The sequence below is a fragment of the Dama dama genome, chromosome 25 (assembly GCF_033118175.1).
Source record: "Dama dama isolate Ldn47 chromosome 25, ASM3311817v1, whole genome shotgun sequence".
In the NCBI taxonomy this organism is placed as follows: Eukaryota; Metazoa; Chordata; class Mammalia; order Artiodactyla; family Cervidae; genus Dama; species Dama dama.
In genome coordinates this window covers 18,624,936-18,647,683 of record NC_083705.1, presented here as the reverse complement: position 1 = coordinate 18,647,683, position 22,748 = coordinate 18,624,936, and the positions used below count along the sequence as shown (strand labels likewise).

At 43.4% G+C, this 22,748-nt stretch overlaps 1 protein-coding gene across 3 annotated transcripts; it reads left to right on the top strand.

The window, feature by feature from the left end:
- Positions 1-314: 314 nt before the first annotated feature.
- MARVELD2 (MARVEL domain containing 2) lies at positions 315-22,443 on the top strand. 3 transcript variants are annotated; one of them, XM_061129611.1, is made up of 7 exons: positions 315-382; positions 4,829-5,992; positions 7,148-7,183; positions 12,812-12,960; positions 16,662-16,833; positions 19,801-19,851; positions 20,453-22,443. In XM_061129611.1, the coding sequence occupies exons 2-7, from the start codon at positions 4,844-4,846 to the stop codon at positions 20,573-20,575; spliced, it is 1,680 nt and encodes a 559-aa protein (XP_060985594.1). In that variant the 5' UTR covers positions 315-382; positions 4,829-4,843; the 3' UTR covers positions 20,576-22,443. The 3 variants fall into 3 exon arrangements, with proteins under 3 accessions (XP_060985594.1, XP_060985595.1, XP_060985593.1); XM_061129612.1 differs by lacking the exon at positions 315-382 and adding an exon at positions 430-551; XM_061129610.1 differs by lacking the exon at positions 315-382 and adding an exon at positions 790-1,096.
- The last annotated feature ends 305 nt before the right edge of the window (positions 22,444-22,748 follow it).

Sequence of the window (22,748 nt, the reverse complement as noted above, 5' to 3'; positions counted from 1 at the left end):
TTTCTTCTGTATTTCAATGTTTCCTAACACGCACTGTCTGCCATGTATCATTGGGCATAGGACACAAGTCTCCTTCATCCAGTGCCAAACTTTTTCAAAAACAGGGAAGGAAGGGAATGGCAACCTTGCGAAGAAAACTCTCCAGAGGGTTTAATCTCACCCTTAAAGACCTTTCCAGAGCTCTCCCAGCGGAGCCTGATCCGAAGCTACAGCTATAAGGTGTGGTTGGGGGGCGGTGGGGAAACCGACCCGCCCAGGCCCCAGGCGGGAGTCCGGGCTGACAAAGCCGGGCGGGGCGAAGCTCGGCCCGGCCCCGCCCCAGGAGCCGACCTGGGTTTCAGAGCCGCGGGCGGCGAGGGCGCTTTGGCAGGTGGCCGCTCAGGTGAGCTGGGCCGGAGGGGTGGGGCCCACGTGACCGGGACGCGGGCGGGGAGGGGCCGGCGGACCCCAGGCAGGTGCGCGGTGGGGGGCAGGCCCCTCGGAGCGTCCTGGGCGCGCGCGCTGGCTGCGCGGCCCGCCACTACCTTCGGCCGAGGCTGGCTGCCGGCGCGGTAAGGGGTGCGGGCCCCGGGGAGAGCTGGGGCCTGGGAAGCGGGAGGGCCCCTCGGCCTGCCAGGTTTCCTGCGGCGGACACAGGTGCCAGGCGAGACGCGCCCCACCCCCGGCCGGGGAGCCTCGGTGCTTCCGGGCGCTGGGCTATCCCGACCTGGGCCGGTCCGGCCCAACTTAGTTCCGGCCGCTTTGGGGCGGAATCTTGACCGAGAGGGCACTTTCACTCCGGCGCGGAGACGCGTGCCTGGGGGTGCGGAGCTGGAGACCGACCGAGATAGGTGGGGCGGGGGGCGGAGCGACGAGCCGCGGCCTGGGCAGAGACCCCGACGGGGATGCTTGGTGTTCCCGGGCACCCGCTCGAGGCTCCGGTTCAAAGCGCAGTTCCCTTTCCACTGGAAACCAGTAGTGTGTAAAATCTGCCCGTGTCTGGGGCCCAGCGTAACTTTAAAAGCCAGCTAAGTGGTGATTCTGTGGTGTAAAGGTGACCAACCGAATTCCTGGAACACTTTCCTGGGGAGGACCGTTTCTCCTAATCACCGCTACGGTATGTGCAGACCGAAAGAAATCAGGGCCCGAATGAAGTCGGGGCACGGGGGCTTGAACAAAACAAAAACTCTTTCTGCCTCAGCGTGCTGATTCTAACTGGACGCTCTGTGAGACCCTGAAAGATGCTAGGGGTTTCCAGATGTTGAAATGTAAAAATACAACTGACTGGACCTTTCTAAAGTCACATAATTTGCTATTACACATTTCTTCAAATTTGGAATTTTGACTTTTTAAGGTGATCTAAGGCTTCCCTTGTAGCTCAGTCAGTAAAGAATATGCCTGCAATGCAGGAGACCCAGGATTCCTGGGTCAGGAAGATCCCCTGGAGAGGGAAATAGCAGCCCACTCCAGTATTCTTGCCTGGAAACTCCCAGGAACAGAGGAGCCTGGTAGGCTACAGTTCATGGGGTCACAGGAGCCGGACACGACTTAGCGACTAAACTAAACCACCACCAAGGTGATCTAATTCAAATAAGCTACTTTTCACAAGTCTTTCTGTCGTTCAATCGCTAAGTCGCATCGCACTCTGCAGCCCCATGTATGTAGCCCTGACTGTCCTTAACTCTCTCCCTTAGTTTGCTGAAACTCATGTCCATTGAGTCGGTGATGCCGTCAGAAGTGAGCATAAATTAGATCCATTAGAGTGAAGTACATTTTTGCCAAACTGGTATCCCTTAAATGCCTGTATATCAAAGATATTGAAGGATATGTAAAGCTTGTTATTTGTTGTGCTTTTGCCTCTACTTTTTTTAGGAAACTGTATCTCAAGAATTATACTAGTACTATGCATCCTTAGAATTTAAGTACTTTTAGACTACAGATAAAGAGATAAAAGACCAAAAAATACTGCTAGTTGCTGTCATTTATATAAACTGTTTTCTATACTAAATTTTTTCTCCGACTTTTCATTGGGCACCATGTTGAGACTCACAGTTAATTCTTTAAAATTGGAGTGTCCCATTCAGGCATTTTCTAAACGCCAGAATTTAGACCTCTCCAGCTCCACTCAATACCCAGGTGATTGTATTTAGTCTGTGGTAGTATATACACTTCTGTGGGCAGCCTACCTACTTGTTAGCTTTGCCTGAGCTTTTAATAGGTATCTTAGACTCTCTTTAGGTTGCTCCTCCAAGGACTAAGCTGGAGCTGTGTAGAAATGTTGTAGATAAAATGATCTGATGTCTGGGATTTGCTTTAATCTACTGACAAAAGGGTTAGACAAAAGGAATAAGGGGAAAGGTATAGATGAAACAGTATTGATAAGTTGATAATTATTGAAGGTTGCTAATTTGGCACATAAGGGCTCCCAATACTATTCTTTCCACTTTTTATTGTGTTTGGAAGTTTCTTTATTAAAAATTTTAATTCCTTGTACAGACAGTTTGACCTCTTCTTGCTATCTTTGTTGCTACCACCATGGCCCATTGGAGTACAGGTACCCTTGAACAACACAGCTTTGAACTCTGAGGGTCCATTGAGATACTTTTTTCTTTTTTTTTCAATAAATGTATATACAGTACTGAGTGGTTTGCAGTTGGTTGAATCCATGGATTTGGAATCACAACTACACCTTACCAACTCCTGTGTTGGTCAAGGATCAACTGTATTTTAGTGACCTCCTAGCCAGTCTCCCTCTTTTCACTCTTATCTCCTGGAATGTACTATTAACACAGCATCCAGAGTGATCCTGTTTAAAAAAATAATAATAACATCATGTCAGACCTCCACTGAAAATTTTCCAATGGCTTCTCATCTCACTCCCAATAGAAACCTAAATCCTTTCTAATGATTTTTAAGTCCTAAGGATTCAGACGGCCTCAATTCTACTACACACCCTCTCATGCTGCTGCTGCCTCCATGCCTCAACAATGCTAGGCACGCCCACTTTAAGGCTTTTACGCTAGCTGTTCCAGCTGCCCAAAACACTTCCCTGATACCTGCCTGGCGTCTTCTCTCCTCTCCTTCGTTTCTATATTCAGGGGTCTTGTTCTCTCTGAAGAATTCCCTGGCCACTCTGTTTAAAATTATAGCATCCTATCCGCACTGCACTTCTTACCCTCTTTCCTAACTTTGTTCGTTGGCATCTATTTCACTTGCCTTATCTATCGTCTGTCATCCCTGCTCCCCATCCCCAGAATTTAAGCTGCATGAAGGCAAGGATTTCCATCAACTTTTTTCACTGATACATCTTCAGCAAACCTGCTGCATGACCAGTACTTGGTAAATAATTGTTTGAGTGATAGATCTCTGTTTGACAAAGTAAAAACAAAGCCTTAGGAATTTCTAAATTGTTCAACATTGTAAAGGTGGGATTACCAGCTTTAATTTTGAGACCTTTACAGTGCCAAGTACAATACCATGTGCCCAATGAGTCTTCAATAAATACTCATGAGCAGTTTGAGGGAGAGGAGCATTGTACCTTAAACATAGTAGTTATAATAGCAAATAGTTTCCTTTTTGCATATGTGTCCAGGTCATTGATTTCTTGAAGGAAATCATCAGGTGTGATAAAAAGTATATTTTCTATTTTTCAGATGTGTTAAATACTCCCTAAAATAGCTTTTTGGGCTTCCCTTGTGGCTCAGCTGGTAAATAATCCGCCTGCAATGCCGGAGACCTGGGTTTGATCCCTGGGTTGGGAAGATGCCCTGGAGAAGGGAAAGGCTACCTACTCCAGTTTCTGGCCTGGAGAATTGCATGGACTGTATAGTCCATGGGGTCACAAAGAGTTGGACACCACCTTCTAAAAAGATTTTTTTATTTATTTCTGGCTACATTGGATCTTTGTTGCTACACACATGCTTTCTCTAGTTGCAGTAAACAGGGGCTACTCTCTAGTTAATGGTATGTGACTTCTTGTTGCAGAGCACAGGTTCTAGGTGCTTGGGCTCAGTAGTTGCGGCTCACAGGGTTAAAGCGTTGGGCTCAGTAGTTGTGGTCACAGGCTTAGTAGCCCCAAGGCAGATGGAATCTTCACAGACCAGGGATTGAACGCATGTCCCCTGCACTGGCATGCAAATTCTTAATCATTGGACCATCAGGCAAGTCTTCTGAGATACTTTATGAGTCTTTCCATGGCTGCAGCAAATCACCTTTAAATAATTGCTCTGCAAAGAGTGATGTCCATGGCCATTGCTGTGGCTCTAAGAAGTCAATTTTCTAGTATCAAGCGTTATCCCATTAGAGTGGAAGAAGCGACTCCGAAAACATGACTTGCCAAGTTAGGAAGGAAAGGGGCTCTCCACTCCGTGTGTTTACTAGACTGCTTCTCGTGGGCTGTTCCAAAACAGACTTGAGCTAATGAAAGTGAAGAGTATTTGCTGACCCATCAAATTTTGGTATGCTCAAACTCTTAAATATGTTTATTTAGATATTTGAGGAATGGACTCTACTTGGAATGTGTTAGCACCCTGCATTAAAATTTAGTCTTATTTTTGTTTTTTTACATTTTGTTGTTTATAGGGCTCGTAGGTAAATTTGACTTATAAATGTTGTAATCCAGAACTAAGGTTTAAGATTTTAATTGCCCTTAAAATCTCATAGAATGATTCTGTATCCCTGGCTAACGTAATTGTTACACATAGTTGCATTGTCATTTTCTATATCATAATGATTAGATATGATCATATTGGTTTCCTGGATATGATCATTTGCTACTAAGTGAATAAAACCAACATCATTGAAGGGATACATAACTAAGCATAAGTGATAACTTTAATCCTGACCCCAGGTGTGAACATCACAAATGTCGTCCAGTGATAGAAGATCCAGGAATCGGGACAGACACTATGATGAGGTCCCAAGGGACTCAGACTATCCAGATGGCACTGTGAGAACCTTCCAGACTCTTCGAGACAGTGAGCTGGCCGTGAGCGCTGATCCACTGCCACCACCCCCTCTCCCATTACAGCCGCCCTTCGGCCCAGAATTCTACTCAAGTGACACAGAGGAACCGGCCATAGCGCCGGATCTCAAGCCTGTAAGACGCTTTGTCCCTGAGTCCTGGAAGAACTTCTTCAGAGGGAAGAAAAAGGACCCGGAGTGGGATAAGCCGGTGTCGGACATCAGATACATCTCCGATGGAGTGGAGTGTTCACCTCCAGCCTCGCCCACAAGATCAAACCGTCGTTCACCCCCCAACTCCTGCAAAGATCCTCACGGTGGGTCCGAAGGCAGCTGGCGTTCCCAGAAAGAGACTGAGGCCATGTTTCCTCACGATCCCTATGGATCCCTAGGCCGACACACACACACAGCTCGAACCTACAGCGAGAAGGTAGAGGAGTATCACCTTCGGTATTCCTACATGAAGTCGTGGGCAGGCCTGCTGCGGATCCTGGGGGTGGCCGAGCTGCTGCTGGGGGCCGGCGTTTTCGCCTGTGTCACGGCGTACATTCACAAGGACAGCGAGTGGTATAACATGTTTGGATATTCACAGCCCTACGGCATAGGAGGCGTGGGTGGCCTGGGCAGTACCTACGGGGGCTATTACTACAGTGGCCCCAAAACCGCTTTTGTCCTTGTGGTTGCTGGCTTGGCCTGGGTGACCACCATCATCCTCCTGGTGCTTGGCATGTCCATGTATTATCGGACCATTCTTTTGGACTCAAATTGGTGGCCCCTCACTGAATTTGGAATCAATGTCTCCTTGTTTATTTTGTACATGGCCGCAGCCATAGTCTATGTGAACGATACCAACCGAGGGGGACTCTGCTACTATCCGCTATTTAACACGCCAGTGAACGCAGGATTCTGCCGGGTGGAAGGAGGACAGATAGCAGCCATGATCTTCCTCTTTGTCACCATGATTGTCTATCTCATTGGTGCTTTGGTTTGCCTAAAGTTGTGGAGGCACGAGGCGGCTCGGAGACACAGGGAATACATGGAGCAACAGGAGGTAAGGGATTTCACCATCTTTGTTCTTTCTGCTATTAACTCCCTCCTTAAATACCTATAGTTCTCAAAACAAAGCTGTCATTGTTGTTTTTAATGGTCTGAAGTTCCAAAGGCCTCACTCAGTAACTGACATGCTCTGACCAGATAACCCACTCTGGCATGTCACTGTTGTGTGACGTTGTAAGCAGACCCCAGATTTGTAATGTAATACATAGTTCATTGATTGCACTATTGTCTGTCCAATACGTAAGAGAGACACAGTTTCTGAATTTCTATAAAGAAGAATAACAACATATTCAGTAAAGTAAATGTCCCATCATTAAGTTTAAGAACAATCTTGATTCCTTAGTATGGTAAGACTTAATAAAAAGCATAATTGTTCAGTTGCAAGAGCAAAGTGCTCGTTTAAATCTGTAATGAAATCTGAAACCCACTTTTCTTGGAGTTTACAAATTTATCTCAGTATTGTAAGCATATTTTTAAGTTTTACATCTGTGTATGCAAAGTATAGAATTTTAAATTCTAATCAGTGTGAAATCAGATAGTGAAACACATCCTTATAATTTTATGTAATTTAATAATGAGTTCTTAATCACTTAAATTCTTAATCACTTAATCACTTCAAATTCTACATTATTATGGCTGTTATTCATATAATTCTTTTATTTCTTTTCCTTTTCTTAACAGAAGCTTGTTTTTATAAGACTTTGTGTAAGGGTTGATTAAACTTGAATCACTTCTGATGCCTGTTTGTGTTTCTGTAACTTCCTAAATGTTAAGACATACTGGCGTGTAGCTTTTTTTTTTAATTATAAAATTAATAATGTAACCACCCCAAACTCTTTAATTGTGTGAGGTAGTGGGACTCAAGAATAAATAAAATCTCTAAGTAGTTTAAGGCAACTCCATAATCATCGCCACCATCTCCTTATTGCCAGCTCTGCTTTCTAATCCTGATTGACAGGGAATCACAGTTATTCCTCCTCCTCTGGTTCTCCACTGGTCCATCAAAATGTGGCCAAAAGAGTTGGGACTCCATCTGTAGAGAATCAGTATCTATAAAATTGAAATTGGGCTATAAATGCAAAGGGACAAAACTATTTGTTCAGCAGCTTCACATACCTCTTAACAGTCATTTTAACTCTTTCTGTTCCAGATAAGTGAGCCATCATTGCCATCGAAAAGGAAAATGGTAAGAACAAAGTCCACACCATATTTTATCTCTAGATTTGTCAGTTTTCTCTCTTGTCTATTTGTAGATCATCTGCCTGTAAAAGTGTATCTATTGCATTAAGTTCGTAATAGGACTTTTTAGCTTTTTCCTAATACTAAGAGGGCTAAATCAGACAAGGCTATTTGTAGTATCTTTTAATTTTGTTAGATGAAAGCTTCTGCAAGTGAACATAGTTGGTTCTTATTATATATTTAATTTTTTTTTTTTTAATGAAGGCGATTCTCCCCAATTTTCTTCAGTGTCTTCAGCTCTTCCCCATTCTTGCCTATACTTGTCATGTTGCTTTCAGATGCCAAATTTTGTCATGTTGGGAAAGAAATCCCTATACCACAATTTACTAACTGTGACGGTAGACAAGATACTTACCTTCCCAGGCCTCAGTTTCTTCATCTGTAAAATTGAGATAATAATAATTTCTACCTCACAAGTTTGCTTGAGGGGATTAACTGAGATGCTGTTATTATAATTATTTGTATATATAGAATAATTTAATATATTTTAATCATAATTTTACCTCATTGAAAAGTTCTTTTTTCAAGATATTGGGCATTATCTCTTTTCCTTTTTTTGGGGGGTGGGGGCCACATGGGATGCAGGATTGTAGTTCCTGGACCAGAAATTGAACTCGTGCCCCCTATAGTGGAAGCTTGGAGTCTTAATCATTGGACCACTAGGAAAGTCCCTAGGCATTATTTCTAAGCAAGAAGTTAAGAATCCAACCTTCAGATTTGTTTGTTTCTTTAAAAGGGAAGTGTATTCCCTTGATTCAAAGTTCGAAAGGATCTCTCACAAAGCCTTCTCCCATCCCTGTATGATGGCCTCCCAGTTCTCCCATGGAGGCAGCCAGTGTTACCAGTATCCTGTGTCTCCTTTCAGAAGTGTGTTAGATGGACAGGCATCGATTTGCTCAACTCCTTCTTTTACACAAACGGTAGCATACCATGCCTACTGTTATATCCCTTATTTTTTCACTTTAACAATGTATTTCTAAGATTTTTCCTTATTAGTACATAGAAAACTTCTGCATTCTTGGTTTATAACTATGGAGTATTGCATTTTATGGTTAGACTGTAATTCATTTAGTCATATAGTAACATGTAAGTTGTTTCCAACCTCTCACTATTAAAAATAGTGCTACAGTGAATAACCTTATACACACGACTACATACACATACATACTTCCTTTCATATATGTACAAGTACACTGAAATTCTGAGAAGTGAATTTCTGGATCAAAAGGCATGTACATTTTTGTTTTGACTGCCAGATTACCCAACAGAAGATCTACCAATTTCTATCCCCAGCAGCACCACAGGCTTCCTCACACCCTCACCACACACGGTGACCACACAGTGTTAGGAAATTTGTTAACATCTGTCAACCTGGTAGGTGGGAAACGTCACTAATGTGGTTGTAATTTGCATTTCTCTTATTAGGAGTGAGGTTGAGCCTTTTTCATGTTATGTTGCATTTTCTTACCTATTAACTGTCTGCTCATATCTTGTCCAGTTGTTTTTTATCGGGTTGCTAATTTCTTTAAGTTCTTTTTTGTTAAGTGCATTCATTTTGAAAATACCTTTGATGAGGTTCTTTTTTACTTTGTTCTCAATTATTTTATAACATACAAATATTAATACTATTTAAAGACATTTTGTTCATGCTGAATTAAGGACTTTATTAAGTGGATGAGCAACAGCCTGTCTCAGCAATCATGATTAAAACATTGGTGTCATCATTAATTCATTCATTGAACAAACACGTGACAGGTTGTGGGCCAGTGATATGGATACAACAAGGGACATTATCTCCATTTCCCAGGGGCTTACAAATCTAGTTAAAAACACAGACAAAAGATTAATAGAGTGAGTGTGTGTGAGTGTGAGAGCAAGCAAGCAAGAAGTACAAAACTAAATAACTCACAGATTTGTGTTTCTATGTAATCTCCTATGGAAATCAATTTATGAATGATAATATCTCAAATTCAACATTATTCACTGATCAAAGCAACTTTGAGGATCTGTAGTTAGCCATGGTTTTTAAAGGGTCAGTTGCATTAAATTATTGACATGTATATGAAGTCATCTGAATTACAACTGAGCCTTGCTGTGGTTTTCTTGGATATCCATAAATCTTTAGAAATCAAGGGATATCTGACCAGTCCTGACTGACCACCCATGGGGATAAGTGAGACTGGTATTAATACTAATGGCTGATCCATAGAATACTGAAGAGTTTCTCTCTCACAGGACAGTGTGGACCTAACGTTACAAACCTCTAGTTTAAACACTGTTCATAGAATCAGAGCAAGACTGCTTTGTGTGTGTGTGTGTGTGTGTGTGTGTGTGTGTGGTATTTTGATTGTTTTTTAGTTGTACTTTGTTTTAACTTCCTGATTCCTTTGTGTTTTAGTTCATTTTAAATGTTCATTTATTTATTCAACATTAATTGCATCAGAATGTACATTTCAGTTAGACTCAGTGACTGACAATCAGAGTAAGCTAAATGGATCATCAGTTTTCTACAGAAAGAAGTTCTAAGTCTTTAAGTGTTGAGCAGATTTCTAAACTAGAAAAGTCAAAATCTAACCTGGAGAAGTTCCCTGGTGGTCCAGTGGCTGAGACTCCACATTCCCAATGCAGGGGGTCTGGGTTCAATCCCTGGTCAGGGAACTAGATCCCACATGCTGCAACTAAGATCTGATACGGCCAAATAAATAAATAAATACTTTTAAAAAATCTAGTTTGGGCATAAAAAGTAATAGTGTGGCTTTGGGATTGGGATCTGTGCATCATAACATCAAATACACTTATAGGGAGGGACAATCAGAAATTGAACAAAAGCACCCTGAAACACGTCTGACTCTCCCCATTTCTAACTTGACAATGTATTCATCCAGCCCATGTTTTATTTGAAAAACTTAGTAATTATATCCATAACATTATTTACTCCGTGGCTTAATTGCTTTCTCTTGCCTCACAGCAAAGCTTTTCTGTGACAAGACTAGTTTTTGCTAGATGCAGAGAAAGGTCGTGAAATCTGGGGCCATGTGTTTGTAATCTGGAGTACTGTTTGAGAGTGGTGTATCCCAGGGCTGGAGTCCAACTAACTTCCTTCCTGTGAAAGCCTGAAGAGGTTCTCATTTTTGTGTCTTGTCTAGTTCTAGATTTTTTTCCCCAGGAGATTTTCTGAACTGATGATCGGTGTGGTTCACCCAGAAAGAGTGAAAGAGAATGTTAAGAGCATAAAAACAGGGGGAAAAAACGTAAAGCAGATGAGATAGTCTGTGTGGAAATATTCTGAGTTCTTAGAACTCCATTTTATATGAAAAGGTGACTCTTGGAATTAGGGACGGGCAAGTAAGGAAAATGAATAGCTTCAGCTTGAAAAAACTTGGTGACTGCAGCCATGAAATTAAAAGACACTTGCTCCTTGAAAGAAAAGCTATGACCAATCTAGATAGCATATTAAAAAGCAGAGATGTTACTTTGCCAACAAAGGTCTGTCTAGTCAAAGCTATGGTTTTTCCAGGAGTCATGTATGGATGTGAGAGTTGGACTATAAAGGAAGCTCAGCACTGAAGAATTGATGTTTTTGAACTGTGGTGTTGGAGAAGACTCTTGAGAGTCCGTTGGACTGCAAGGAGATCCAACCAGTCAGTCCTAAAGGAAATCAGTCCTGAATGTTCATTGGAAGGACTGATGCTGAAGCTGAAACTCCAATACTTTGGCCACCTGATGCGAAGAACTGATTCATTAGAAAAGGCCCTGATGCTAGGAAAGATTGAGGGCAGGAGGAGAACGGAATGACAGAGGATGAGATGGTTGGATGGTATCACTGACTCGATGGGCATGAGTTTGAGCAAGCTCCGGGAGTTGGTGATGGACAGGGAAGCCTGGCATGCTGCAGTCCATGGGGTCGCAAAGAGTTGGACACGACTGAGTGACTGAACTGACTGACTGAGGGGGGACCCCCACATGGACTCTCCTGTCCAACACGACTGCCTGGGTAGAATTCGTGATTTTGACCAGGCAATCTGAGCCTGCCCCAGGGCTGCTGACTAAGTGGGTCAGTGTGCTCCCTGGACGCTTCTCAGGCAGCTGTCAGGGAAAACAGGTTGTTAAATATTTAGAAGCTAAAAAGGGATGCCGTGAAATGGAAATTCACTTATTTAAGCCAAAAGATTTCCCCTGATTTTAATACCATGTTGGATTTTCAAGATTAAGCATTAAAGAATTCAACAGGATGAAGAAGTGGCCTTCTGACCAGCAAGGAACAAAGCGGAATAGATGCTAACCTCAGAATATGTTTCCTGCAATAGTCTTGTTTGATCTCGTTTCCTCTGGGTTTTCTGCTCTCCACTCGCGTTCCTGCTGTTTGGGGCCAGTGGTTGGGCATCGTTTCTGCAGAGGAGCCCTTTTTCCCCTTCTGCCCAGCCTGGGTGCAGGCTTCCCATCTCGGTAGCCCTCCCCCAGGGAGAGTCAGCAGCCTCCACGTCTAATCTGGGCTTATCCATGGGCTGCACTATTTGGTGAGTTAACAGTTGGAAGTTTTTCACGTGATGAGCTAATGTTAAATGAGACCTCAAAGGCAGCCTCTGAGAGAGAAATCAGGAAACAAAGGATTTTCAAAGCTGCCTGACCAGGTAAAGAGCAAGGTTTTAAATTCCCATTTCATATTTTGTTTTCAATGGACTAGGGTCCCTCCCCAGCCACTCTCAGCTCATGGAATTTTATTCAGCAAGCACGAACCAAAGACCCAAGGGAGGCGTGGAGGGAGCTTGCTTCTGTGTCATGGAAAGCAGTGTGCCTTTGCCCACCTCCGCCCATCACAGCCTCATTTCTAGTGTGCTTCTTGGGCTTCCCTAGGGGCTCAGTGATTGAAGAATACGCCCACAGTGTGGGAGAGCTGGGTTCGATCCCTGGATTGGGAAGGTCCCCTGGAGTAGGAAATTGCAGCCCACTCCAGGGTTATTGCCTGGAGAATCCCCATGGGCAGAGGAGCCTGGTGGACTACAGCCCGTGGGGTCGCAAAGAATTGGACACAGCTGAGCAACTAAGCATTGCAGAGCAACCAGAGCTTCAGGGAACTTTAGGATTGAGTGTATACATTTAAGTAAACTGATTTCCTCCTGTTATTCATTTAAAGAACCAAAAAGTCAAAAAGTGCTGTTTCTGAGGGTTTTTTCCCCTTGGTTGTGCCATGCAACTCACAGGACCCGGGCTCTCAGCAGTGAGAGCAGTCCTAACTAGAAAGGGCAGGGTTTTCATCATCGCTTGTCACTTCATAGCTGTGAGACCTTGAATTCACTGAATCTCTCTGTACCTTACCCCATCATCTGTAATGTGGAAACCCCTCTCCTGGAATCCACCAGCCTCTCCAGCTTGCTTGGTATTCTGGGCACTGCCCAGTGGGACCCCCAAGCACTCTACTCCTTTTTTTTTTTTAATGAGACTAGATTTTTTTTTAATTACTATTTATTAATTTTTGACTGTGCTGGGTCTTTATTCTTCTAAGAATAAAGTTGAGATTTTTTTTGCTTTGTTTTTTGCTTTTGTTTATAAATAAATCCTCTTTTTCTAACTGTAGTGTGATATGGCCACCAGTTGTGAGAGACAGAGAGACCAAGAAGTTAATTTTAAAGAACTAAGAGCAACAAAAATGAAACCTGAACTTCTGAGTGGACATATTCCCCCAGGCCACATCCCCAAACCGATCGTGATGCCAGACTACGTGGCGTGAGTATTTACTTTTCTTTGAGGTAGAGATAGCGAGGTTCCATTTGGAATTTCATTTTTCTGTTCATCCCCAAGTTAATACTCTGCTTAAAGTCAATTATATTTGAACAGTTGTTTGTTTCCTGAGAGGTAGTATATTGAATTGAAGGTACAGTATTGTCATTGAGGAATAAAGTAATAAGCTGATTTCCTGTTCCTCTTGTTTTAATGAAAAAGTTATCACTTTGATTTTATTTTCTTCCAATTTTGAGATATAAGTGACCTACAAGACTGTTTATGTTTAGTGTTTACAGTGTAATGAAATCACGAACTTACATGCATCATAAAATGATTGTCACAGTAGGTTTAGTGAACATCCATCATCTCATATAGATACAAAATTTAAAAAATGGAAAAAATTTTTTCCTTGTGATGAGAACTGTTAGGATTTACTCTTTTAATAATTTTCATATATAACATGCAGCACTGTTAATTGTGTTTATCATGTTGTACATTGCATCTCTAATACTTATTTATCTCATGGCTGAAAGTTCATAGGTTTTGATGACCTTCATCCAATTTTCTCTCCCTAAACTTCCTCCTCCCCTACCCACGCCTCTGGTCACCACAAATCTGATCTCTTTTTCTGTGAGTTTGCTTTTGAAGCATAATTGACCTACAACAGTATGTTAGTTCCTGGTACATAACATAATGGTACAATATTTCTATACTTTTGAAAATCATCCCTAGGATAAGTCTGTTTTCATCTGTCACCATACAAAGATACTACATAGTTACTGACTATATTCCCTGCACTGGCCACGTCATACCTGTGACTCATTTATTTTGCAGCTGAAAGTTTTACCTGTTAGTCTCCTTTACCAATTTCTTTGTTTCCCCCACCTCTCTCCTCTCTGGCAACCACTACTTATAGGTGACTCAGATGGTTTTATGGCTTTTGTCTTTTAACCTTCCTACTAGCTTTATACAGGGCTGATTTACTACCTTTACTGTATATTTGCCTTTACCAATAAGATTTTTCTTTTTTTAATTTTCAGGTTTCTAGTTGTGGCCTTTTCTACTTAAAAGAAGTTCCTTTAACATGTATTATAAAGCTAGTTTAATGATACTAAATCTTATCTTCTGCTTGTCTGTAAAATTTTTTGTTTGTTTGTTTTTGTCTGTAAAATTTTTGAACTCTCCATCATATCTGAATGAAAGCCTTACCAGGCAGAATATTTCTTGGTTTTAGATGTTTCCCTATCATCAGTTCAGTTCAGTTCAGTTCAGTTGCTCAGTCTTGTCCAACTCTTTGCCCTATCATCACTTTGAATATATTCTATCACTCCCTCCTGGCCTGCAGAGTTTCTTCTGAAATGTCATGTGATTGCCTTATGCCAGTGATAAATTGTTGCTTTCCCTTTGTTGCCCAGGCTAGGGAAGTTTTTAGCTATTATGTCTCTAAATATTTTCTCTGCCCCTTTCTCTGTTCTCCCGGGACCCTTATAATGTGAATGTTAGTATTCATGATGTTGCCCCAGAGGTCTCCTAAACCATTCTCACATTTTTTTGTTAAATCTTTTTTCTGCTCAAGTGAGTGGTTTCCATTGCTCCGTCTTCCAGTTTGCTGATCTGTTGCTGTGTGTCATCTTATCTACTGTTGATTCCTTTTTGGTAAAGAGTTTTCATTTCAGTTATTGTATTCTTCAGCTGCGCTTGATGTCCTTTTCATTTTTTCACTCTTTGTGTAAAACTTCTAACTTCTCACCCTGTCCATCCACTCTTCTCCTGAGGTCTTTGAACATCTTTATGAGGGTAATCAGGTAATTTGCTTATTTCCACTTTACTTGGTTTTCTGGAGTTTTATCTTGTTTCTTCATTTGGAACATAAGTTCCTGTAGCTTAATTTTGCCTAATTTGCTGGTTTTGTTTCTGTGTATCTGGCTGGTTGGTTTTGTTTCTTGACCGTGAAGTGGCGGCTTTTTGTATAAGATGTCCTGTGTGTCCCCGCAGCGCACTCCCTTCCAGCCACCAGAGCTGCGTGCTCTCACGGTGGCCTCTGCAGGCGGCATGGGTCCTGCTGTTACGGCAGGCTGACTGCCGAGGATGGTCTGATAGGCGTGGCTGCCTCCTAGTCCTGTTGCCAGGCCCGGCCTTGTGTGGAGGTTGCTGGCCCCTGGTGGGTGGGGCTGGGTCATAAGGTTGATGCCCGTGAAGTCCTGGGGGGTCCTGGGGCTAGTGTTGGTCCACTGATGGGCAGAGCTGGTTTCCAGGGCTGGTGGTGGCAGCCCTGGGGAGCCCAGATCTAGGGTCAGCCTGCTTGAGTGAGGCCAGTTCCTGACATGGCTGGCTGTGGGGTCCAGGGTGTCTCAAAGCTGGTGTCTGGTCCCAGGGCAGCTGGCTTAGGGGCCCAAAGTGTCTCAGAGCTGAGGTTGGTCTTCTGGTGCTGGTGGGTATGCCAGGGTCTGGCCAGGGGACAGGTTGGGGAGGGGGGAGGTTAGTCCCGTGACTTCAGCCTGCCGATGGGAAACCTGGGGCCCAAGGGATCCCAAGGGTAGTGCCAGTCAGCTGGTGGGGTGGCGCCAGGTCCCGGGGTCCTGGAGTTGGTGTGCGCCCGCTAGTAGGTGGGGCCGGGTGCTGGGGCTGGTGCTGGCCCACAGGTAGGCAGAGCTGGGTCCTGGGGTCTCTGGCTGCAGGGTCCAGGGGTCCTAGAGCTGATGTTGGTCTTCTGGTGGACGGGCCCACCTGGCCCCCTAGTGAGTGGTACTGTGACCCCACCTGGCTAGCTGCTGGGCCTGAGGCATCCCAGTACTGGTGCTCACAGGCTGGCGGCAGGGCGTGGTCCCTGTGCCAGTGAGCCAGAGGGAGGGTTACAGAATGGCGCTCCACGGCACCAGGGTCCGCGTGGTAGAACGAGCGCCACAGAATAGCTGCTGTCAGTGACTGTTTCCTCAGGCTGAGTTCCAGTTGCCTCTTGCCTGTCTGGGAGGCTCTCCAGGATCCGCGGTGGGTCTGACCCAGGCGTCTTTCAACTTACTGCTTCCGCTCTGGATCCCGGAGTGTGTGAGATTTTGTGTGCATCTTTTTTTTTTTTTTTTTTTCCATTTATTTTTATTAGTTGGAGGCTAATTACTTTACAATATTGAAGTGGGTTTTGTCATACATTGACATGAATCAGCCATGGAGTTACATGTATTCCCCATCCCCCCTCCCACCTCCCTCTCCACCCGATTCCTCTGGGTCTTCCCAGTGCACCAGGCCCGAGCACTTGTCTCATGCATCCAACCTGTGTGCATCTTTTAAGGGTAGAGTCTATTTGCCACAGCCCTCAGAATCTCCCGAAGGTAAGGCTTACTGACCTTCAACACCAAATATTCTGGGGCCTTGTGTTCCCAGTACAGAGGAGCCCACGGTGGGGCTCAGACCCCTCACTCCTTGAGCAGATCTTCTGCAGTTGTAGTTAATCCTCCCATTTGTGGGTTGCCCATCCAGGGGTATGGGTCTTGACTTTACTGTATCTCTGCCCTCCTACCCATCTTGTGGTTGCTTCTTTAGTAAGCATCTTTAGTTGTAGAAAATACCTTCTGCTAGTCTTCTGGCCTTTCTCATCAATAGTGGTTCTCTAAATAGTTGTAATTTTGCTGTGGCCATGGAAGGAGGTGAGCTCTTCCTACTCCACCATCTTGGCCACACTTCAACTTTGGGTTATTTTTTTCCCTCAGGAAATACCCTATGATTCAGACAGATGATGAGCGAGAACGCTATAAAGCTGTGTTCCAGGACCAGTTTGCAGAGTACAAAGAGCTCTCCGCAGAAGTTCAGGCTGTCCTGAGGAAGTTTGATGAGCTGGATGCCGTGATGAGCAGATTGCCGCATCATTCAGAAAACCAGCAGGTGAGGGCCTGCACTGTTGGGGAGGAGTTCCGATGGAGGAAGGATGAGTTCTGACTTTGTCCGAAATGTAGAGAAGGCATAACCACATGCATCTGCTGTCTGGGGAAGTCACTTGAGATCTTCAGGGTGACAATTCGAAGTATATCCTTTAATGTCTTTTGCTTTCGATTATTAAACAGTATTTTATTTTCCTACTTAAGTAAAATATGAATTTGCCTAAGGTACATACTGAGTCAATTAGGGTGTCAGAGGAGACAGACAGCACACTCAAACCAAGATAGTTTGAGGAGGGTTTATTCACAAATGGTGGATGGAGTGTAGAGGAGCCGCCAGGGGCCTCGATTCTCCCGGGGAAGTCACAGCTGAGCAGTTAGCACCCCAGGCCCAGAGAGCGCAGCGGGTAAGGGTGGAGTGTGGATCTGAGGCTGCACGTGTGAGCTGCAGGGCTCGTGCCTCAGCCCGATGACCGTGGTTATGGCAGAAAGGAAAGCGAGGGTGGAGACGGCAGTCATAGGAGACCCATACTTGAATGTTTTGTCTTTTTCACATTTTAATATCTGGGAAATTAGGATGCCCTCATAATCAATGGCATTTTTTCACCCAACATTTCATTGAAATATAATTCACATAACATAAATGTATTGCTTTTAAGTGTTGATTCAGTGGTTTTGTTTTTTTGTTTGTTTGTTTTGGATTTTCATGGGGGTTTTTGGCTATGCCATACAACCTGCAAGATCCCAGTTTTCCTGATCAGGGATTGAACCCATTCCCTCAGCAGTGAAAGCTCAGAGTCCTAACCACTGGACTGTCAGGAAACTCCCTGGTTGGCTTTAATGTATTCACAAAGTTGTATAACCATTACCACTCTAATTCTAGAACATATTTATCACCCCCCCAAGAAAAAAATAACCCATACCTCTTAGTATTCATTCCCCATTTCCCCTCTCTCCAACCACTGAGTACTACTGATGCTTTCTGTCTGTGTGAATTTGCTTATTTTGAAGATTTCAGTGCGGTAATATAATGTGTGTGCATGCTCTGGCACTCAGTCGTGTCCAGCTCTTTGCAACCCCATGGACTGTAGCCCACCAGGCTCCTCTGTCCACAGAATTTTTCAGGCAAGTTTGCTGCAGTGGGTTGCGATTTCCCCCTCCAGGGGCTCTTTCCAACCCAGGGATCAAATGCACATCTCCTGTATTAGCAGATCCTTTACCACTGCGGCACCTGGGGATTGGCCTCTAATATCTGGCTTCTTTTGTGTAGCCTCATGTTTTCAAGGTTCATCAGTGTTGGGTCAGAAATCAATACTTCATTATTTTTTGTGGTGGAATAATAATACTCCTTTGTATGAATATACCGCATTTTTTTATCCATTTATCAGACAATGGACAGTGGATTGTTTCCATGTTTTGGCTGTTATAAATAATGCTGCTCTGCAGATTTGTGTGTAAAGGAACGTTTATCCTTTATAAAAAGAGTGTATTAATCTAATCTACCACTTGTGTCACTGAAATTTTTAAAACTCATACAGCCTTTTTTAATAAATGTCAAATGTATGTATATAGAGTATATATCCATATTATATGGGGCTTCCCTGGTGGCGCTAGTGGTAAAGAACCTGCCTGCCAAAGGAGGAGACATAAGAGTCGCAGCTTCAGCCCCTGGGTCGGGAAGATCCCCTGGAGGAGGGCATGGCAACCCACTCCAGTATTCTTGCCTAGAGAATCCCATGGACAGAAGAGCCTGGAGAACTACAGTCCATAGGTTTGCAAAAAGTTGGATACAACTGTAGCAGCTTAGCACACACATTCATATTTTATATGTAGATATGCATATTCTTCTCCTGTGACCTCTGTTAGTTGGGCATCTTTGTTTTGACCAGACTTTAACACATACATTTAAATGAGTTATAATTATGAGCTCTCCAAGCCAAATGTGTAGAGTAGTGACATTTTCCCAGTCTTGGAGTGATGGAAAGGTGTTGGCTAAGAGACGCCTGTACCGGAAACCAGGAGGAATCCAGCACATAAGGCAGGTCCAGGATCACTTAGTACCACTTGGTGAACAGGCAAGGTCCACAGTTCCAAGAAGGGTGACCAAGTTTAGATGAGGAAGGGAGGAGCAGGTGCCAAGCATCTAGATCAGTGCAGGTTGGGAATAGCAGGCTGGTTGACAGACAGATGTCGAGAAACCCGACTGTCTTGTGTGGTCTTGAAGCCCAGGCCCAATGGTCTCGGGTTTGTAGGCTTTGCGTGAGTGAACGGGGCTCAGGCTTGTGGGTCTGCAGTTGGCGCGGTGGGAGGGTCCTGATTACAGCAGGCGCAGAGAGACTGAGTGCTCCAAGGATAATCCCGACAGTAGTCATTTCCTCTGGTTTTTACCACACTTGGCAAGTAAGTAGCCAAACGACAGGGCCGCACTTGGTCTCCCCGTCTCCTCCAGGCTTTATCCAAAGTGGAGATATTAATTGTGTCACAAAAGTGAACTTCTGGGCCACAGGCTGAACTTTGCATGGGTAGGAGTCTGCCAGCCAGGCCTATTCATCTCCCAGCGTGTACTCAGTGCTCAGTACCCAGTGTACTATTGAGACATTCTTTCTTTTTTTCCCTCACTCTGCTGGATCTTGGTTGTTGCCTGCGGGCTTTCTCTAGTTCCGGCGAGCAGGGGGGGCTTACTCTCTAGTTGCGATGCACAGGCTTCTCATTTCAGTGGCTTCGCTTGTTGCAGAGCACGGGCTCTAGGGCACCTGGGCTTCAGTAGTTACAGCACTCAGGCTCAGGAGCTGTGGCACACGGGCTTAGCTGCTCTTTGCGGCATGCGGGACCTTCCCAGACCAGGGATCGAACCCATGTCCCCCTGCATTGGTAGGCAGATTCTTAACCACTGGACCACCAGGGAAGTCCTCTTGAGATATGATCTGAGTAACTGCAAGTATTTTCATTCACATATACAATATATTATTTTTAGGAACACGAGAGAATTTCAAGAATCCACCAAGAGTTTAAGAAAAAAAAGAATGTGAGTAAAACCATTTCCTTCTTATGGTATATCCTTACCAGGCGCAGTGGTGATGACTGACAGACTTCAGGTTGTTGTAGCTAAAGTAGTTCTTGTTTTGTGTTTCTTAAGATGCTCCTTGTTAGGAGCCATGGGTGACTGCTGGGCGCCCTTGTTCTCCTCTCTGTCCTGAGAACCTTCTGCTGTGTCCTGCTTTAGGAAGCCAGGGAAATGAGCCCCCGTACAGAGCTCTTCACCCACATTTCATTCACAACGATTTAAGTTCTTTTACAGGTTTCTGATTCCATCCCTAACTTAATTGCACAAATCACTGGAGGCTGAGGAGTGCTTTTATTAATCCATGGTTTACCCTTTAATGTATTCTAAACTACTCAAGTTTAGGGCACGTCAGCTCTCTACTTCTGACTCAATTTTGCCGTGAACCAAAAGCTATTCTAAAAAATAAAATCTACTGAAGTACATGTAGACAACTTCCTATTATTCTGGTTGGGCAGATTTTGAAATCTGCCATGAAAGGCCATTTTCTGGGTAACAATGTGTGTTGCTGTGGTTTTCTCTGAGGAAGCCGGTGGCTGACCTAACAGCTATATTTCTTTTCCAGGACCCTACATTTCTAGAAAAAAAAGAACGCTGTGATTATCTGAAGAATAAACTTTCTCACATAAAGCAAAGGATTCAAGAATATGATAAAGTAATGAATTGGGATGTACAGGATTATTCTTAAAACTTCTTTGAAACCAACTTTTTTATATCATGCTTAATATTTATTTACTATCTTTTTTTATGCTGGTGTCTGTGATAGAGAAGCAAGTGCCTCATGAATAAGCTTCTGGTTCATTTAGCTGGTGTGTCACATTAAGACAGTTTGTGATTGCATTTCAGGCATTTCAAAACAATTTCAAGGGCCTTTACTGAGAGTGGAAGAAGTTCTCCTTGTGGTGTGATGATCAAGTGAAGTTATCAGTCCTGGTGCTGCTCTTTCCTTTTTTACTTAGGCCGGTTCCCGGGACTTTTTAGGACAAACGTCTCATACTAGCCAAAGATGTCAGTTCCTCTCTTGAAAGGGGTTTGAATCCGAGATCAACATTTTCAAGCCTTATGAACGTACGCAAGTTGCTTAATCTGCCTGTGTCCGTTTCCTCGTCTGTACAATGGGGCAAATTATAGTACCTACCTCACAGGGTTGTTATGAGGATTAAATGAGTTAATGTTTGTAAGCACTTAGGGCACTCTGTAAGCACTGCACTAGAGTTTGTGAAATACAGACCTGTTTGTGAAGTGAATAATCTACCTAGAACAAGTCTCAAAGAAAGGACCTTAATGAGCAAGTCCAGCCAGCTAACCCAAGGCCATGGCCTGTAAATAACTCTTACACACGTTGCCTTAAATAGATGCTTCCCTGTGGCTCTGTGCCCACTGGGGTCCAATGCAACCTTCTTATCTTTCTTTAATCAACATCACTGTGTACACACCTTCATGTTCCCACAGCCCAGCCATTCCTCTAAACCTCAAATAGAAAGACTGAGCGTTTACTGTTTCTTTTTCTGTCCTGTTTAGACATCCATCCTAAGGCCCTGTGATGTTACATCTTACTTAGAATCTCCCTTCGCTTTATTGGAATGCTTCATTATCCCAAGAATTAGCTTGACTTTAAGGCTTTATTCATGAGAAATGTTTTATTTTTGTTAATGTGAACAAGAGACTGCCTTAAAAATGTTTTTTAAAAAATCATTGTTATTGGATCCTATTCAGCAGCGTCTATCTTGTAGATTATTTCCCAGGTGTAGAAGTACAAGTGAAATTGTTAGTCACTCAGTCGTGTCCGACTCTTTGAGACCCCATGGACCATAGCCCCCCAGGCTCCTCTGTCCATGGAATTCTCCAGGCAAGAATACTGGAATGGGTTGCCATTTCCTTCTCCTTACTTCTGGTGAGAAGGAAGTAAGGAAGTAGTAGGAAGGAAGTAAGAAGTAGTAAGACATAAAACCAATGCTTTGGAAAAATAAAATTAAGGAGAAGCAAAAATGTTTAGAAAACAGGAGATCAGGTGGGAGAATGCAGCAAATCAGAAATACAGTGTTGGCTTCATATAGCTGCCATTCAAATAATTAACACTCGAGGAATTTTCTAAGGTGATAAAACCAAAGAAAAACATGTGGAAAAGCAAAGGTTTACAAAGTGTTGGTTCCCAAATAAGTTTTCTAGTTCTTCTTTGTCAGTGAAATCTCGTTCAGTGTATATTGTTAATATTTTCAGTCCTCGGTTCTCAGACAATGCTTAGGGTGCTACGAGTTTTAAGAGGTGATACTGAGGGAAGTGTGAGGCCCCCTTGGAAACCCTCCTCATGAACTAGAACAGCTTTACTTTCTGTTTTATATACTGGGGTCCCATGTTAACATTTCACTTAAGAAAAACACTGATGCTTAAAAAAAATCAGATTAATACTGAAATGACGTGTCAAGGAAATTTAACTTTGTGAAACTATATTTTACTATAATTGTAAATGTTAATCTTTGAAAACCCATGTTATAATGTTGATTTTTGCAGTTTTTATGTAAATACGTAGGTTTATTAAAATTTCAGTTACCTGTTGTTTTGTGTGTGCCCTTTATTGTTTACTTTGCTAGCATTCCTGAGTTGACTGGGCATGTTCTTGAAAATATTTTCCATTATCAGAAACTAAACTGGAAAGTCATTGAAAGCTTGTAGGTCACAATGCTCAGGTGACCATTTACTCCTCCCCCACTATTTGCAGGAATTCAAAGTCAAGGCCGCTGTTGGTTTCCTCAGGCTGCCTGCTTTAACTAAATACCACAAGCTTAAAACAGCAGAAGTGTGTCTCACGGTTCTGCAGGCTAGAAGTTGCAGTCGAGGGGTCAGCATGACTGAGCTCCCCT

Coding starts and splice junctions, on each gene's coding strand:
- MARVELD2 (XM_061129611.1), top strand. CDS start 4,844: ATGTCGTCCAGTGATAGAAGATCCAGGAATCGGGACAGACACTATGAT. Junction 7,184..12,811: donor TGCCATCGAAAAGGAAAATG/GTAAGAACAAAG, acceptor TTCTAACTGTAG/TGTGATATGGCCACCAGTTG. Junction 19,852..20,452: donor AGTTTAAGAAAAAAAAGAAT/GTGAGTAAAACC, acceptor TTTCTTTTCCAG/GACCCTACATTTCTAGAAAA.